The sequence below is a fragment of the Atractosteus spatula genome, chromosome 27 (assembly GCF_055471065.1).
Source record: "Atractosteus spatula isolate fAtrSpa1 chromosome 27, fAtrSpa1.hap1, whole genome shotgun sequence".
Classification (NCBI taxonomy): domain Eukaryota; kingdom Metazoa; phylum Chordata; class Actinopteri; order Semionotiformes; family Lepisosteidae; genus Atractosteus; species Atractosteus spatula.
Window position 1 is genome coordinate 4,402,713 of NC_142732.1, and position 14,603 is coordinate 4,417,315.

Genomic DNA, 14,603 nt, shown 5'->3' on the forward strand with positions numbered 1-14,603 from the left:
CTGTCAAAATGTCAAGAAACTGCTTTGAGGTCCCAGCAGAAATTCAGTAAGTCTTTGTAAAGGTCTGCTTTTGTCCCTGCAATACAATTCTTCCTTTCCATGCATTTGCTAAACATAACCCAATCGTTTACACTAGGTGTCTTTGTAATTCGGTTCATGCAATTAAAGATGATCTCTGGCCCCCTGACAGACAGATATGCATGCTTAAACACCTTTGGCACGTGTTGCTTGCCGACAGTATTAAAAAAAAGGGCTGTGGGAAATCGAGCTAGCCACACACACTTGACCTCCAAACCTATATAGTGTTTTGCATGTCAAAAGGTGTTGTCTGGGGCAGCCTGGGGCAATTGCAGGCTCACAGTGCTGTCACTGAGGGACGCACCTCTCCTCTGATCAGCTGCACCGCCTGGGAACGCTGTGGCAAAAGACCACTAGCAGAAAGGAAGACACGTCAGAGGAACCTGCCCCCACTTCCTCATTCGCCCCTGTTTGCACTCATGGGGTTTCTAATTGTCAGCCAAGATGAGAAAAAATAAAAAGGCATAATTGGCTATTCCAAATGGGGTGGGTGTCACAAAAGTTACTGGCGGTTCGATATAAAGAAAAAAAAGGAGAGCTGCTGTCCTTGAAGATCAGTCCTGTTGTAGGTGTTTGAAGGCATGAACAAGCTTCAAGGGAAGAGCTCAAAGTTCTAGTAGTGCCAGCAATTTTAATGACCCTTCAAACATACACAGCAGCTCAAATGAAGCTGACCTACTTTAAAAGCCACGTCTCGCTAAAAGGAGAAAACTCTCCTTTGTGTTTTCTAGAAAAAGCAATACTTCAGAGGCAAGACAAATTTGGCAACATGGAGTTTCTAGTGTCTTATTGTATTTCAACATCTTGGGTGCAATTTAACCAAAACGACAGGCCACCCTGACTCATCCCACTCTCCAAAGGCAGCTTTGAGCTCGACTGTGTTTGAAGCCAGCCACTCTGACACAGACTGGCATGTGTAGAATAATAATACAGGAAATCTCTGTGTGCAGAGCCAACGCTGAGGCTGCGTCTGGTGCTAAAGCCTTAGACATAAGAGCTAATGAACATGCTGAGAGTGAATCGGGAGATCAGCCCTCAAAACACAGCACCCCAAGGACAAACGGTGTCCAACAACATCTGAATTACTAAGAATTACTAATAACAAATTACAATAATTAACATTATCCAAGGTTAATATTGATTTTCAAGGCTTCTTCTCCTTTCAGCTTTACTAACATAATTTACTCAATCCCTCTCCACCACAGTAAAAGCAAAAGAAGATGACAGAGAGTTGTTAAAATTTTAACCCTTCCTAAGCCACGGAGAATGGCGTTTCTTTTTGATGCCCTTACTTTGCAAACTTGTTCCCTGGTGTTAAAGAACTAAATCAGGGGTGTCCAGCTGTTGGCCATGGAAAGCTACTTTCTATAATGTCAGCAACGTGAGAGCTGGGAAAAGCCATTGAAGTGATTAAGCAGGTAAATAGCTGAGCTGGAATAAGAACTTGCAGGCAGCAGTGCTCTCCCAGGGCTGGACACCCTTAGAGTAGCCGTGCCCTTTAGCAATGAGATATGCAGAACCTTCAGGTCTTACAGGAGATCTCGAAGAACCCAGTGGTACAACGGACAAGTGGCAAAGCCCGACAAGTGGAATGAACTATCACTGAAATAAAGAGCAGCTCAATTCCATCAGCTCCTGACCGCCTTTCTGTAGCAACACACACAGCACGTGAGATTTCTCTGTCCTCCTCTACTGTACATCCTTCGATAACTCTTATTCTGCAGTGTCCTGATGTTCGTAACTCTCAGACTGGTATTGTAACTGCACTTGTTCACTGTAAGCCGGGAATAGATACCTACAGGGTGTCTACATTACGTCTCTGTATCCACACTCCTGCTATTTCATTTTGCACTTGCACTTGTTCTTATTTAAATGAATGGACTGTGCCTGCACCCTGCACGACCGTTTCTTGGACTCATACCTAATGTAATACTTCAATATTTGTGAAGTACTGATTGTGAAAATTGAATCCCCACAACGGTTGGGTTCCGGTAAAGAGTTTTATTTTTTCTAAATCTGCATAACGCACAGTTAAAAAGGACAGAATACAAATATGGAGCCTGGCATCCCTCTTCTTCTGGGGTTTCTGACTAATCTCCCTCTCGCTTACACCTGCATGACATCTAGTATGTTTTATTTTGAAATTTAAGGAACACTTCTCCTCAGATATAGGGTCTAAAAAAAATAAGAACACACTGAAACAATACAGATCCCAGTGCTTCAATTATAACTCATCCTGAACACAAACAATCACGAAATTACGGTTTAGTCTTACACCCCAATCTTTATTTTCGGGGGGGAAAGTGAAACATGACAACAGCACAAAATCCTTCAAATCCACAACACCACCTCTACTGCGATGCGTCTCCTGAGAAGCAAGTGTGAAGCATGATTAGAATCAGTGACGTATGCTGTATCCTAGCAACATCTCCGCTCTGATCAAAACTGCATGCTGCCTGTGGAATAAAGGCAGGACCTGTTTTTCTTTTTTACACCAGCAGAAGTGTTTGGGATAACACGAGTGACTTAAGTATTGTACTTTAAACTGTTTCTAGCACACCACGCATGCGTCTCTTAATTACATCATACTGCAGCACAGTCTGCACCTGAAGGACACGTGTGATATCAAATACACTTAGTCATTTTTGCATGATTTCATACCACAAATCCTGTCAATCATGTTTCCTCAACAATTTGCTTCCAAGATGCATAAACCCATGGTACATGCACACAGATAACACGGACGCATACTGGCAGGATTTAATAAGCAAAGATTTCTCCCTAAATTCAAACCTTCAATTGAAAATCTTTAGAGAGAGATATCTACACATTCATAGTGCATAATACTGTATATCTAAATGCAAAACATACCCTCCTAATTCTTGTTCATTTTTCAGTGCTGTTATACTAAATGTCTCCAGCCTTCTGTACATGGTAACAGGGCATTTGAATGTGTTTAGTTTAGAATGACTCAGTGGCGATAGCTTAAGAAAAAAAACTAATCTCCCCAGTGTTTTATCCATTTTTATGCAGTGTATTTTAAATAAAACACGAAAAGGACACGACAGAGTAAAAAGTCTTCAACCCCTCTACCCCCCCCTCTGCCTCTAACCCCTCTACCCCCCCTCTGCCTCCAGCGCCATCCCCTCTACCTCCACCCCCCCCTCTGCCACCAACCCCTCTACCCTCCCTGCCTCTACCCCCAACTCCTCTGCCTCCAACCCCTCTAACCCCACATCTGTCTCCAACCTCCCCACCCCCCCCACACGCCCACCAGCAGCCTGCTCCCCCTCCGCCCCCCCGTGGCTGGAGGAGGCTCCGAGTAGGACAGGCGGCTCTCCGGACACAAGCGGAATGAGAACACTGCACCGGCCGCACGTTCACCCCCCCACAGACCCCGACCCTGCAGATCAGCAGTAAGAACGGGTACAGTCACCGCCAGGCATCTGTATTTCTGATACACCCAGCAACGCGCTGTACACATGGAGTGTGAGCTGACGCCTCTTCTCAAGCCTTGCAAAGAGGCAGCTGAGCCACAGGACGGGGGAAGCAGAACGGCGCACTACTGGGGAATCTTGTTTGCTTTCAGGTTGCTCCGGGGCAGGTGGGATGTAATGGAAAAACCTAAAATGCTCAAAGATACTTTTAGCAAAAGGCAAAAGAACCTCGACTGCCAACCCGAGGTTTGATTCCTTCAGTGTAGCATGTGCAGCAGAGCAATCCATCAAAATGCACTGCGCTTAGACAGCTGTACAAACTATTTGAAAAAGGAATGAGATGAGAGACTGATAGACTAGAACTGCGGTTTGCCAAAGACACAGCAATACGATATCACGCTTTAGGAGCAGGGAAACGGGACTTTCAAAGAAGCCCTGGATTCACGCAGGGTTTAAAACACAAAAACTTCCGTTTGAAGCCACATGCTAATCAGATTTCACTGAAAAGGCATTTTAATCTGACGCAAGAGCAACAAATGACTAATTCAGTATTTTAATTACTGCTGGCTGAACCCAAGAAAGCTTAAAAAATAGAAATCGGTTCCCATAAAGCCAGAATTAATTTTCGGAGCTGTGTGTCAATCCAGGACATTGTAATAAACTTCCATACACCCACACACAAAATTAAAAAACATTTGCTTTACAGCATCCAACTCTCTAAAAAAAAAGGAAATGAGCATAGCTCAGTCTTAACCACCTTGAAAAACAATTGCTATACTTCAAGATTATCCATGCTCTGAAATATTTCATAGCATGTAAACCTCATTTAGTATTGCTTGGAATTTCACTTTTAATTTTAAGACAAGCAGGTAAACACAGCTTTGACCACCACCTTTTAATTTTTTAATCTCCGTTGAATTGTGGCACGGTTTGAAATTTTAAGCGCCCACTGTAACGCTACAGGATATATTGCTTCAACGTCTTATGCTCATACTGTTTGCCATTTTTACTAATGAATTTTTAATTAGTAAAATGATTTTTTCCAATAGTGAAACTGTACTAATAAACCGAGAGTGTCCTTCATTTCTCCTCTCAAAACCCTGCTTCCCTTATGATGAACGCTGAGCGAATTGTGCCCTTTTTTCATCAAAAAGAATGCCGAAAACAAACCGGTGATATATATGTCATCTGTGAGCATCTTGAAACCTTGTAATCTGGGAAACGCAGAAGAGCTCAACTGCAGGGAAGATCTTGAGAAATGAAACGCTATGAGGGTGCTCTGATTACCAGCTCTGGAAGGGCTGATCCTCTCCTGCAGGATGCAAGACGCACGGATGTAATTAACTGCGGAAATGAATTTCAGGGGAGATGTGACTCACTTGCACATGAGGGATTTACAGTAGACTGCTCTCTCATTAGGGGAGCAGCGAAAAAGGGGGTTTGGGCAAAACAAGACAGGGAATTCTCATGGTCCTGAGGAGATCATCCGACAGAGGTTTAACGCCTAAGGATTGACATCTGATACGCGGCATCTTCTCCAGAAGCATGCATTACATAAACAATTTACTCACAAGTTGTAAAAACAACTTAATAAAGCTGAGTTGGTTTAAAAGAAATAAGGTTCTTTAAAACGCTCATTAAACAATGGACAGTTATTAAGGACAACTACAGTAAATGTACTGTGAATGACTGAATTTTGTCCTGAACTCAGTTTTCATTCACTGACTTTTACACGTTCCGCTTTGGTCTAAAAGCACAGTACATCTTTGATTTTAAATTATGCTATGAAATAAATAATTGAAATGCACTTAATCATCTTATTTTCACCTGATTCAGACTGCACCAAGGACATATCCACAGAGTCACTGCATTATCTGTGTAAGAAAACACCAGTGCCAATGTAATGCCAGATCTCCTTGTTGCTCACAAAAACTGCTGGTTAAAGAAATTCAAATGCCCCCCCACTGTGAAGGCAAGGAGAGCAGACAGGGTCGGTGTCTGCTGTCCGTGGTGAGGGAGTTCTGTTGGATGGGCTTACCAATTTCTGAAAGAGGTGTCCCACTGTGACCTTGTTGTCCCACTGCTGAATGTTGGGGTACAGTTCGTCATAAAACTCCTTGTGGACCACAAAAATGTCCTGGATTTTGTAAAAAATGGTCTCTATTTGCTGTATTGTCAAGACGGGCTGCGATGTGGTCGCTGTCGCTTTCAGGGGCTTCATGGGCTGTAGGGAAACAAACGGCTGCGTTAGGACAGAACAAGAGCATCGCAGTCTATACAAGACATCTGATGTCCAGGACTTATATTTCTGCAAATAACACCAAAAACAAAGCAACTGAGAGGGGAATGCCACACCATTTCCTTGCTAGCGATTGTATACGTGTCTCAGTGTTTTCAGTATGACATTCAGTTCAGCCGTTTTATCATCGCTTGATTCATGCTTGACTGCTCAGGGGTTTTATAATTTAATTCCAATTTAATAACAATGCTGCCCAAATTAAGATGGATTTATAACTGTCAAAATCCGGTATTTTTTGAATTCATGCCTGCTTTGGGGTTCTACTCCAGGAGCTGTGCACTTGAGCCCAGCACAGGTCACTGGCTTACGATGCGAATGATTCAAAGCACGTACGCAGGGAGACAGCTGTGCTTGCTATGCAGGGCTCACTGAAAAGGGAACCCAAAGCTATACCCCTTCATTCTGACATCTCCCGATATCAAACGCTGTCTCCCAGGTAAGCAGGGACACACAGCTGCAGCTCTGGAACAGAAGGTCAAGATCCAGACCCCTCAGAACCCAGCACTGCTCAAGGCGACCCCAGGCCTCAGTGTGAGCTGCGCACAACCCCTTCACTTTTCATTTAGGATGTTTATTCCCAAAATGTTATATTCGGATAAATGCTAACAGATGCAAGTCGAAACATAAAACTCTCATGCCTGACAAAAAAAAATATATTCTTAGATTCGGCCTTTATTTCGGGGTGCAAACTGTGGCTGATCTGGTGCACTGCAGCTTTGGACTGTGAGCAATGCAGTTACACAACAATAAGGAGCGAAGTATTACAGACAAAAAATAAGCTAAATGTGAATTAAATTGTACATATTAAGCAAATTAAAGCAAGAAAAGTGGCATAAACTGCTAAATCACATAGATGCAAGGTTATGCATTGTACGTTCTGGAGGCACAGATGCTTTCTACTGGTACATGAGCCCTTTTTCCACCAGTTACAGTAGATCTTTGTACTGAAGCAACATGTGGTTTGAAGAAATTCTGTCATCTTACAGCCACATTCAGTCTTTCACCCGTATGCATCTCAAGTCAGGTGTATTATGTGTACAATGACTCTGCAAGCATAATTTCTTAAGCAATGAGTATACTTTTTTCTGTCCTCTGTACTCATTAATCAAACCTTTTTCAGAGTCACCTGGTTTTAGTGTCTGTGAAGAAGCACAACATTTTAAAATCAGTACTTTTTTTCCCCATGGGTTAAAAGACTAAACTTTTTCATCCTAAACGTGCTCCCTGCATACTGTATCATCCCCAGGAACTGGCTGTTAACTATTTTTTTTCCCCTCTCGAAGCAGGATATGCTTGTATTCTTGTTGTTGAACACACGGGAATATTTTTAATACAGCGTGCATGCTACTTAAACATGCCACACACACAAAAAAAGAGCTCAGCTGCTGAATTGCTTGAAAAGTACAAAACACATCAATCACGCCGGACGACACTTCCTCTTCTTAAAACCAGATATCAGGAGGCAAAACAGAACCAGCCACTTCCGAGCTCCGTTAGTCATCAAAAGGGCTGAAAAAGCAGTTAATGATCATCTTAATAATCACTGACTCATGCGCACCCAACTCGCACAGTATTCAGTAACTCTTACGCCATTTCATTACAACTTTTGGGTGCAACTTGGAATTATTCTTGGGGTGTTCCAGTCAGATCAGGGTTCGTCTGGGCAAAGAATGAGACCTTATCCTAGCAAAAGGATAAACACCACACTGTGGCCTCAGTCATCGGCTCCATCGCGGTCTTGTCTGCGTTTTCAACCAGACCTGAAGCTGAGACCACATACGGTATAGGCACCCTGGCACAGCCCCACCGTGACAAGACAGAGGTGATAAGTGGGTGAATCTGATGACAAGAGGTTTTCATGTGGAAGGTGCATGCATCTCATTCCTTTTGTCCTGCAGATTGACGAGTGAGGTCTCTCTTGGAAATATGCCCCCTGTCAGCTTCCTTTTCATAATTTATAGTGGGGAAAAAAAGAATAAGCAGGGCTATTGTTCAGTACAGCTGCTGAATCGCTCACCTGAAGAACTAGTGGAAGTAGTTCTGGAGCAGAAGCATGAGTCAGACCATGGCTTTTTACAAGCTTTCATTTCTTGTGATGCGCTGCTCTTAGATTTTTCCTTTTCGTGTTTCTGCTTTTAATTAGTTAATTGGCACCAGTAAAAATGTTTTTAAAAACTATTAAAAAAAAAGAATTACATCTGAGCAAGAACTTACTCAGCTGGAGTATATTTATGAATTGTAAATTATACTAGCTGTGGTGATGTCTAAAGATTCTTTACTTGTACAACAAAGCTGCATTCATTATCCTTTAAATAACTGAGAAAGAAATGAGTACGAGCTGTCAGGGGCCTCTGACTAGTAAAATAAGTTCTCAACCACATATAAAACTGACAGTGCAAGTCAATAATAGCAGCAGTATGATGGAACTGAACACCACCTATAAAATCCGACGGTTTTCTAAACTGTCTGGTTTCCTCTGCCTGTGTTCTCCCCATGATCTCGTGGGTTTCCTCCTACAGGGCATAGACGTACTGATAGGTTAACGGCTCCTGGGAAAGCCGGCCCTGGTGTGAGTGTGTGCGTGCCTGTGTGCCCGGCGATGGGCCGGCGTCTCGTCCAGACCGCACCCTGCCCTGCAACCACTGCTTGCCAGGACAGACTCTGGCCCTCCTGCAACCCTGAGCTGGATGAAGCTGGAAGAAAATAGATGGGCAAGGTGGAGTCCTTAAGATAAAATATCATTACGTATCTAAATAAATCACTTTGACAGTCTCGAAGAAAGTCTTTTAAGGGTATTCCACCGCTGATTATCCATATTTTACAATGCAATCCAGCTCCAGAATGATTTAACGAAATAACCATCAGCTGTGTGGTTTGTATGTGAACTTAACAGATAAAGACCCCACTCATCACCATATACAAACTATTAATCTGGAGTAGCACACTTTGGCAACAGGAAGCATGGATATAGGTCTTTTGCGAGAACTTGCATTTTTCACTGCATTCCCAAGTTTTTTTTTTAATATTCCTTAAAACATCCTAAGCTGTGTTTCACCAAACAACTGCCGTTCATCAGTTTCCATTCTGTCCATTATTGATTAGTGATTTTATTAAAATTCTAACTAGTCCTAGCAAAGTCAAGGAGGCAGTCCTCAGCACTAAAATTAAAATTCTATGACATACATGTTACACTTGCTAATTGGGTGGGGGGTATTTGTGTGTATTCTGATCAATAGTGGACAATCACCCTGACAGCTATGTAAAGGGGATGGTAGCAGTTATACAATGAACAGACTTAAGGGCAAGCATCCATCAGGATTCCATGAAAGCTAATTCCTAACCGAGTAAAATGCTTTGTTTATATTTGAGTAATTTCAAATGTGCTGGAGACATCATAATAACCCGCTGCTGCAGTGCTGAGCAGGCTTGCTTCTCTGACAGCTACCGCCTGCGATTAGACCAATCATGACAATCTGAGTGACGGTATCGCTCTATCGCTCGTAGGATCTACTGTGTAAGATATGCAAATGCCTTCAGCCTTTAACCCCTGCCTGAATTTCCAGGTTTGACTTAGAGCTATAGTACAGTCAATGTGGAGGAAAAAAAACAGAGGAACAGTAACTGTAACAAGGGGTAAAAGAAAAAGCAAACATGACAACTTACAGTAACTGGGCCAAGGTGAACTGACAGCTCTCTGCAAAGCTTTCTGTATTCATCAAATACTGGTTATGATGCAGTATTATGTGATGCCCTTGCATTAAATCTGAGTTTTGTATTTAGAAAACCCCTAATATGTTTAATCTAAAGTTCCAGTTCTTAAGAAGCACACTACTGAATGAATCAGCTTTTGAAAAATGATAAATGGAAGAAAAAATGAATCAATTTTCTACAATGGCTTCTACAGCTTTGATTTTTACAACAGGGATGGATTTAATAAAAAAAACAATTTTATAGGTCTGAAACACCTAAGAAATAATGTGTGCTGAGGTTAACACAAGCACAAAATAAAGGTTTGAGCTGCACAAGTTGGTTTTAGGAAAAACACAACAGAAAAAACTTAAAATGACTGTAATTAAATATCTTACCTCTTGCAAATTCAATCTACATTCTATTCATTTTTTTAATTTGTATGATATCTTCAATAAGTATGTTTACACCCTGACTGATTGAATTTGCTTTCACAGTCGGCATCATGGAAGCCCTGCTTAGAAAGTGCGGTTGTGGGCCTTTATTTCCCAGAATCCCGGTTACAGTCAGCAATCAGGGCTCTGGGCTTGTAACCAGACGCTTGTGAGGCTGCAGCCCGGGTGGAAGGTACTGTTGTGCCCCTGAGCAATGTTCTTCATTTAGACCGTTTTGGGAAAATACCCAGCTGCTGGAATAGTTACAAATGGCATCGGTTGCTTTGGATAAAACTGTCCACCAAATAAACTACATGTGTGGATGTCTTCACAGACACATGGATTCATTTTCTTGAGAGAAAGCTTCCAAGTGTCGACGGAGACCTTTTTGGATTCATTGTAGGTGTAGGTGAAGGTGGACCTGCAGGCTTGTATAGAGTTAACCTTCTCTCCCAACTTCCACTTTAAATGAAATCGTTAAGGGAGGGTATAAGACATGGACAAAAGCCCGTTACAATGCTTCTGTAAGAACAAAACAAGAACCAACTAACAAAAAAAGAACCAGCAGGAAATGACATAGTACATTGGCAGGAAGGAACTAAATTTCTCAATGGTTTCTTAATAGGGGCTTTTTTTAGAGTTGCTTTGTTTCTCTTTCTTTGTCCTAAATAACCACTCACAGCACTTACAATATCACAGATCTGTAGACAACAGTGTTTGTAAAAAAACAGCGAGATCAGGTTTGTGGGAAAACTTACCAAAAGCAAAGCTTCCAGCTGGTTGATGTAAATTTCTTCGCTGGCAAGGAACCCAGAGAGGACCAGTTTCCTCATTTCCAGTCCCTTCTCACTGTCCATGTCGCCCTGAAAACACAAGAGGAACAATCAGGAGTCCAGTCATGATTTAACAGCGTCTCCGAAAACACCTGAAGATACTTGGCAACCTTGGGAATAAAGGTGTGTAGTGCACAGGTGACAATTTCACAATGCATTAGACTGTGCACATGCAGCATGTTTCAGGATGTGAAGTAACGTAAAACAGGAGAGAGATGACATCTTAACCAGATGGATGCAGAAGAAAATGTATTCTACATACCTGCAAATAACATCTGCACAAGATTTAGGAAATGGACATTTAAACAGAGCACCTCTTAGCAACAACCAGCCACACCTCGTGTTAGAAAATACAACACAGCAATTCATCGATGCAAGAAGGAGTATCAACAGTGTTACTGTGCACAGCACACACTTTTCACAAGCACACATCATCAGTTCAACAGGGGTCTGTGCACTACTTCTTCGACTCCGAAAGGAGATGCAGTTTCCTGCTGATTTTTGTCCATAATGCTAAGAGGAGGATAGAGCACAAGGCTCCTCATACGACTGTATCCGATTTTACCAGTAACAAATTTTTCAAAGGACGGTGCTGCAACTGAGCAAAACCACAGGTGAAATGACACACCCATCAGAGCCACAGTTCAAAGTGCGACTACAATGATGACCTTTTCTAACTCATCCCCTGCCTTCTGCGTTCGCACCGCTTCCGGTGACAGCTGTGTGACCTCATCTGAATCGAGAGGGGCTTTGGACAGGTGTATTTGCACAGGATGATCAAGGCTTTCACTAGAGCCGTGTCCCATGACATTTTATGAATGATCACGGTACTGGACTTAAACCTGCAGATAACAAAAGAAAACGTACAGCAGACGTATTTTTCCACCCACTTAGCTACACTGTATCACAGCTCTTCGTGGACTGCCCCACCAATTATACCAATAACATATGAATAGCTGAAGTAGTGCAACTGCATCAATGCTGTATTCCTGATAAATGCTTAAATTCTTAGTCTGGAATGTGTAGCATCGGCTTACGGTCTTCAAGAGAGATCTGCAGAGCGGCAGGCAGGCCTGTCACCCAAACTAGGGTTGCAATACAGACCTGTCTGCACTGACTTCTGTCACACATTGTCCGAAAGAAACAAAATCCAGAGAAAACGTCTAGCAGGAGAGCACCATCTATGGGCCATCTTACTGCATATTCATCCTTTGGAGACACTAGGGAGAAGTATAAGAGCCTCTGCTGCCTCTGCCTCAGCTTCACGCAAGAAATCAAACATTAAAACAGCCTTTAAAAGCAGAAGCTCGATTTCCGCCGCTGAAATTCCAGTCGGACTTTCCCAAGCTATGTTAAAAGACTTCCCTTAGAAGTGTCAGGACTGGTTACCAGCAGGACTGCAGAGTCAACGGTGAGCTGGTTATTATTTGTCCATTTTGTCACAAATAGCGAACATGAACCAGAGCCCAGAAATCACGACTGGGGCCCCGTGTGCCCTCCAGCCTGGAAAAGCGTTTTTCAGCAGAAACACAGCTTTATCACTATCAAAGCTTTTTCCCATTTCACAATTCTAGACAGAAGACAACATTTTCTTAATATTAATCCTATTTTTGTAGAATTACATCAGCAGGCCACTAGGTATTTCACAGTAAGCATCAGTCTATAACGAGCAGTTTGGCCATCTTTGTTAAAGGCGAGGGCCCTGCGCTGTGCATTTGAATTTGGCTCTTGTGAAGTGCCGTTTTAAGCACACACACAGAAACAGTGACCACAAAAACCTTCTGGGTACAGTGAGGCACCAAGGGAGTAAGTCAATAGTCAAATGTGGTTTTTAAATTTAAGCTGCTTCTTACTGGTGTATTTCAAGAGGAGGAAACGAACCAGCCTACACAGGATTCACACAAACACCTGTCCCTTTCTTCAGGTCTGCCCTACAGAGGCAGCATTGTTCACATCACACATAAGCCATGAAAACCAGGGCTTTATTTGGCGACAGACTAAAACACATTAAAATTATACGTTGTAACTGAGCCATTTGGATTGATTTAATAGTAATACTAATGACTTTCTGCAAAGAGGTAGTAAAATTCAGCAATACCAAACACTTTATCTCCGATCCCCACGAGCTGCTCATCTGATTAACATCAGAACTGATCTCTTTCACACAACTGGCTTGAGTGTGGCAGTCATGCTTTAATGCCAAATGTAGTTTATGCAATGGAAACAGTGGTAGAGTTGGACTTTCACAACTCCAAAGAAGGAAAATAAAAACAGAAGAGAAACAAAGGAAGAAAGATGCTACTGCCAATCACATCGGAATGTCAAAGAGCGGTGAAGATACGTTTCAAGCATTTTCATGTGATAAAAGGGACAAAATATTTTTTTCTAAATATGGCGATATTAAAACATACAAGGGAGTGTAATCAAGATTATATCCTGGTTGTATTTAGCTAGACAATAACCAGAGGAGGGGCTGACTGGTCAAAATGTAACAGACCTGCTTGCCAGTTGCTCTTTGTTTTCTTCACGACAGAAATTCTCTATGGCTAAAGAAAAACATTACAGAAACGTGAAAAAGGAAATCCAGTTGAAGGCAAAACTGACAACACAGTCTATTTCCCAAATAATTTCTGTCAATTATATCAAAGAGACCCTGAGATTGTTGATAAAAAAACTGAACTGTAACTTTATCTGCAGAGACTCGCTCGCTTGAAACCTCTCTTTTCAAAATCAAATTGAACTTTCACCAGGGGCACAGAGAATCTATAGTGTTGTCAGCATCTGTTTGCTTTTGCAAAATGAAAATGTTGTGGTTGAGAGACACCAATAAGGACACACCTGCTTGAGCAGGCAAGAGAGTTCACTGGTCTTTTTGGGGGGAATAATAGATGCTTAAGCAAATTTATTGTGGAATGGTGGTACAATAGTTACCTCAGTCTTCCCAGTCTTGAACAATAAATGCAAACTTGTAGGACTTACTTTTAAGTCTTATCAAACGACTGAGTTTGTATGTGGTCAGCATGCGGACATGCTGATCCGGATGCAGTCTAAACACTGGCACCACACTTCTAAGTAAGGATGACCTAATAAGCCACCTGTTGGTGCTCAATAAATAAGGTGTCCCTTATAAATAAAAATATTAACAAACTACAGTTTTACATTTCATCAACTACTGAAACAGTTTTAAACAGTGGAAATTCATTGTTTAGAGAAGGCAGATCACTCCTCGAATGGTGCCATATTTTGTAAGAGCAAAGACGAGGCTATTGTGTATCACTGATATCTGGGATGCGGCATTTTCGGAAAGAAAACTGAATAACCCTTTAATTTTCCCAGCATTGAACATTGTCGATTGCAAGCAGGTTTCAAAATTAAAACTTCTACCTCACCTAAGAAAACGTTCTTGATGCTGACCTTGCTTGACAGACTCGGCCTCTTTAATTTCTTTTCCAAGTAAAACGGGGTTCATCCCTAAATAACCTACTTTTATGTCCCCATCTTATCAAAGCAATGTTTCTAGGGGTCTCTCTTCTAGACACAGTTCTTTCTTATCATGTTTACTCCAAACCACTGAAACTCTCACCCTTCCACAGCAGGCTGTGTGCAAACATCTGACATTCCTTTACCAGGCCCTTATTACTAAACCCAAGGGCACCTTACTGGGTAATCATACCTCAGGAAAGTGCAAATCTAACCTAATAAGTGCCCGACCAGTCGAGTCCGTCTCAGAAAAACAGCAATAAACACGAGAGAAGGGTGATCCAGAGTAATGCTGACACTGGCATTTATTTTTTTTTTTATTCTCAAACAGCTCAAACCTGAGAAACCTCTGATC

General features: G+C 42.1%; 1 protein-coding gene across 1 annotated transcript in view; it reads right to left on the bottom strand.

Annotated features, from left to right (window-relative positions):
• abr (ABR activator of RhoGEF and GTPase) overlaps positions 1 to 14,603 on the bottom strand; it is a 158,165-nt gene that overhangs the window by 81,074 nt on the left and 62,488 nt on the right. Inside the window, exons 3-4 of the mRNA XM_088907113.1 lie at positions 10,694 to 10,798; positions 5,554 to 5,739 (exon numbers count right to left, since the gene is read on the bottom strand). Coding sequence (XP_088763239.1) covers positions 5,554 to 5,739; positions 10,694 to 10,798 — 291 coding nt within the window. The remainder of the gene's footprint in view (positions 1 to 5,553; positions 5,740 to 10,693; positions 10,799 to 14,603) is intronic.